This window comes from Cyprinodon variegatus, unplaced genomic scaffold (genome assembly GCF_000732505.1).
Source record: "Cyprinodon variegatus isolate N-32 unplaced genomic scaffold, C_variegatus-1.0 Scaffold527, whole genome shotgun sequence".
Taxonomy (NCBI): Eukaryota; Metazoa; Chordata; class Actinopteri; order Cyprinodontiformes; family Cyprinodontidae; genus Cyprinodon; species Cyprinodon variegatus.
The window spans coordinates 436460-440702 of record NW_015150980.1 but is presented as its reverse complement, the minus strand read 5'-3'; the positions used below and the strand labels follow the sequence as shown (position 1 = coordinate 440702).

Sequence of the window (4243 nt, the reverse complement as noted above, 5' to 3'; positions counted from 1 at the left end):
TGTCGCTGATCCATTTCTGGTACTGGGACACACGAGTGTAGACGGTAGGTCGACCGAGGTAATAATCATTAACATAACTCACAATCCCACTTTGGACCCAGATGGAGGCTTTTTTCGTCACAAGAGCAGCACCTTGTTTTTGCTAGGAAACAGATTAAATGAGAATGCAGATATTAGAAATTTTATAAAAGGTGGGTACTTTACAGGCCAGCCATAAAATGACCACGGTTATTGTTAATATGTTATAGTCAAAAAGGCCAAAAAAATAGAACTGACTAAAGTAAATTTCAGGAATTATTATTTTTTTTCATAACATCAAAAAGTACAACAGTAATGAATAGATTGAAAATAAAAAATTGTAGTTACATAATTTACAGGGTTTAATCCGTTCTCAATTCCACCACAAATCATGTTATCTGTTATTGGATTGAAGCTCTGGTAGTAGTAGTTTCTGTAGATGCAGCTGCATTTATTGTTCCCGAACACTGATACATCTACTTCATGGAAAGTAGGACCATAATAGCCTTGTCCTAAAGAAAAACAATAATAGAAAGTTTAATAAATTCGATTTATACAAGGAAGGTATTTTAAATGAAGCTGTTATAAAAAAATAAGATCTACCAGTACCAATGAAACCAGCGACCCAGCTGGCAGTTCCATCATAGAAAGTGCTATCTTCTGAGGCCAAGCAGACCGGTTGGATGTAGTCCGTGAAGTTGACAGGAGCTGACAGCTTTACAAGACAGATGTCGTTCTCACCGTTATCATAATGAGATCCATAATCTTGATGGCAGACAATTGAGTCAACTCTACGAGTTACTTCCCCAAATCTTGACTGGTTGTTTGCACCCAAGTTCAATACTGCACCACTGAGGTAAGATCTTAGAGAAGAGAGAACAAACTATTTTGAATAAATGTAATGCCACTGATTATCACATTAAGTAGAAGCTTATTGTCTACCTCTATTGCTTTCAAATCAATAATTAATAGTTGGAAATCAAGTTTCACCCCATTTGCTTCACTCACATAGTGAAATATAGCGCCGTGTGAAATCTAAAGAGCAGTTTGACTAAATCTATTAATACATTTTTTAAATGATAATTCAACATATTTAAGAAACAAAAATGTAAAGTATAACTGATAGGGATAAAATAATGAAACAGGACAATTCAATAAAATATTTTCAAATATATTACCACCTGTTAAGTCATTATGACAAGCAAAAATAACAAACCACAGCTGCTTACCTTAATGAGCAACTGGCAGCCGTCAGAACCCACTCATCTGTGATCAAAGAGCCTTGACAAAAGACTCTGCCACGGTCGGTAAGAGTGACATGCCAGGGCCAAGTTCCGGGAGAGGCATCTTGCACTTCTAAGATCCCGCTAGTGATTAGAGACCTGGCACAGGCTGAAAACATTCACATAATCAGAAACAAATGTTTATCATGTTATTTTTTTATTTACTAACTAAATATAGCTCTTTAATTTGAAGCTATTTACTTTTCAGCTACAGGACATATTACATCTGCGCATTTTATTAAGAATGTACTACCCATATTTTTCAACAAAACTACTCCATACTAATATTAAGTGACTCATATAGGCATGTTTTATTTTGGAAGAAGCTCAAACTTTTGCGTATTTTACTGAGCTTTATATGATAGACCAACAATATTGTTGTATAGGAAATGGATTATTAAATATGCACATGATATTGTACTAAGTCAATTATTAAGTTAGATTCTAAAAGAGAAAGTTCTAAACACATCTAAAGCTGATGTTGGTCACAAAAAACTGACATTAGTTATTTCAGTGCCTATAATGTGTAACCTACTTCAAATCCGTCCCCCCCCCACCCCCCACCCCCCTTTTCACTTTTCTCTTCTTTGCTTTATTTAATTATAGCTCTATAATGACTGTGATATTTGAACATTTTATTTCATCAAGGCCAGAAATACGCAAAAAGGGAGTTGAGGTGTCATTACAAATAATATAAAATGAATTTAATATAAATATTGAAAATGCTTACAGGCAAACAAGTGAAAGCTGTTACAACTCAAAAGGTGGTTATAGGGAAGAGAGAGGCACGAACAAACACATGGTAGCTTTCTAACCATAGAGAAAAGTCCTTCCTTGTTGCAACAACCTTCACTTTTATTGAAATTTCATATAAAACCCCAACAAAATAACACTGAGTTTTTCCCATGTAAAGACATTTAAAGCATCTGAATACTTCTTTGAGGAAGTAATACAGACCTATTCACGTTTTTACCTCTTAAAAAATATCTAAAATAGTAGTATATTGTTTATTCTTGTTCTCCACAGCAACAAAAAATAAATTACAAGGAAATGCAGCGATGTCTTTCCTTCATGTTTTTCAGCAGTTTTCTAAAACTAGGAAATAAATGTTGGGTACTTACCAGGTTCTGAATTAATTCCTGAAATGTATATACACATACAAATAGGTTAGACAAACTGGTCAGGTGAGATATTCCACTTTATGAGACAAAGGCACAGATAAGGGAACTGTCAAAACTATCATAAATGCAATAATAAGACATAGCTGTAGATTTAGGTCTCCATGTCTTTATAGCTGAGTAGTTTAAATGAATTAGTTGCCAAATATGCATCACACTCTTAGTAAGCAATAACCAAGCCTGGGCTAGAGCCTAGCAAACAAAATGTTACATAACTTCAAGACACTGGGTTTGTCAACACCTTCTTTATGCCCTCTGCAACAGGAATAATTTTTTTCTTGTTTGTGAAATACATTTGTTACTACAATCTTTTTTTTTATTGATATATTTTCATCATGGTGTACTTCTAAAAAAACATTGTTGTACCATTGAACTAAAATATTGCACATTGTTTTATTTATCCTGGTATTCAAGATTTCTGATCACAAAATGGTGGAAATCTCACATACATTAGCAACTATTCAAAATGGCCCTTCCCGGTCAAAGGCAAGCTGAATGGCAGCCTACTCCCCTCCAACTCCCAGTGAAATCCCCTCCAACTTCCAGCCACTTGAGTGACCCCTCTTGCATATTTCTTTATTCACTTTCACTGAATTACAGGGTCTGACCAGGAGATAACGCTCTTAATGTCCACAAATCTTGACAGAAAGAATATTTTAGTACAAATATTGATGTTTAAAAAAAAATATTGTGGGGGATCAGCCAAGGGTCCATCAAGAAAAGTGGGGACATTTTGAATGGCTACTACTGTATGATGTAGCTTTTCATTTCAGAACTTTCGAAATCACACCCCATTATAACTGATTGTGGTTCTGATCACTAACAATTCATAGTATAACATGAAAGTAAACAACTTCTGAATTAACTCATGCTGACTATGAGATTGGAGTAATTACTGCAAAGCACTTGTTGTTAAAACAGGTAGGATGTCTGCAACACTGATACAAAATAAAAGCAAAAATACAAACAACAAAATCATTACAATAGATTCATCCATTTACATTAGCTTTAAGTGTAACATTGTTTCATTTGTCTTTTCCAGGGTAGTGTACCATGAAAACAGGCTACTGTACCATGGAAACAGGCTTTTAAAATCGATGTGGGTTAAGTTAAAGTAAAGGAGCCCAGTTAACTAGCACAGTTAAGCTAAAACTGTTTCATAACTCATTTAAAATCCAAGCTTAAAAATTTCAAGAAAAAAAGGGTTTTCACAGCAGAACTAAAACACAAAGGACAATTTCAGTCATTACATGCAGTGTGCCTTGACTTAATTAAAGCAAAGAGTAATATAAATATAAAGTTATTTTTCTCACCTCTGGAGAGGAGAATGATCATCACAGTGATGCCACATGCATACTGATGTAGAGCCATTTTGATCAGTAAATTGTTTCTCTCTTCTTCAGCTATAAATACTGTTTTTTTGGCTTTAGCTCCACCCAGAATAAAGAGGAATTTAATAATCTGTTCCTGTCACCCAGTATCTTTCACTGGCTTGGGAAGAAGAAATGTGGAATGAATACAAACTTGTCTCTCTGGATAATTTTCGTTAGTAAATGCTTTATAAACTGCATACTCATAACATTTGAAGGAAGTAGTTTTTGTAGTCAAGGAAGAAACCTCAGAGAAAACTACACACAAGAGGCTCACTGTCTTAATAATAGCTAATCTACTTAGTCTTTTTAGTTCCACATAATTACTAGCTATGAGCAGGGCTGAAACTGACAAACAATTCCCTAGCTCAGAGGTGAATACTGAGACCAAAAT

The 4243-nt window shown here is 34.6% G+C and overlaps 1 protein-coding gene across 1 annotated transcript in view; it reads right to left on the bottom strand.

Moving 5' to 3' along the window:
• LOC107095175 (chymotrypsin-like protease CTRL-1) overlaps positions 1-3850 on the bottom strand; it is a 5637-nt gene extending 1787 nt beyond the window's left edge. Inside the window, exons 1-6 of the mRNA XM_015391165.1 lie at positions 3793-3850; positions 2423-2440; positions 1248-1410; positions 622-881; positions 367-524; positions 7-142 (exon numbers count right to left, since the gene is read on the bottom strand). Coding sequence (XP_015246651.1) covers positions 7-142; positions 367-524; positions 622-881; positions 1248-1410; positions 2423-2440; positions 3793-3850 — 793 coding nt within the window. The remainder of the gene's footprint in view (positions 1-6; positions 143-366; positions 525-621; positions 882-1247; positions 1411-2422; positions 2441-3792) is intronic.
• Between the last annotated feature and the right edge of the window lie 393 nt (positions 3851-4243).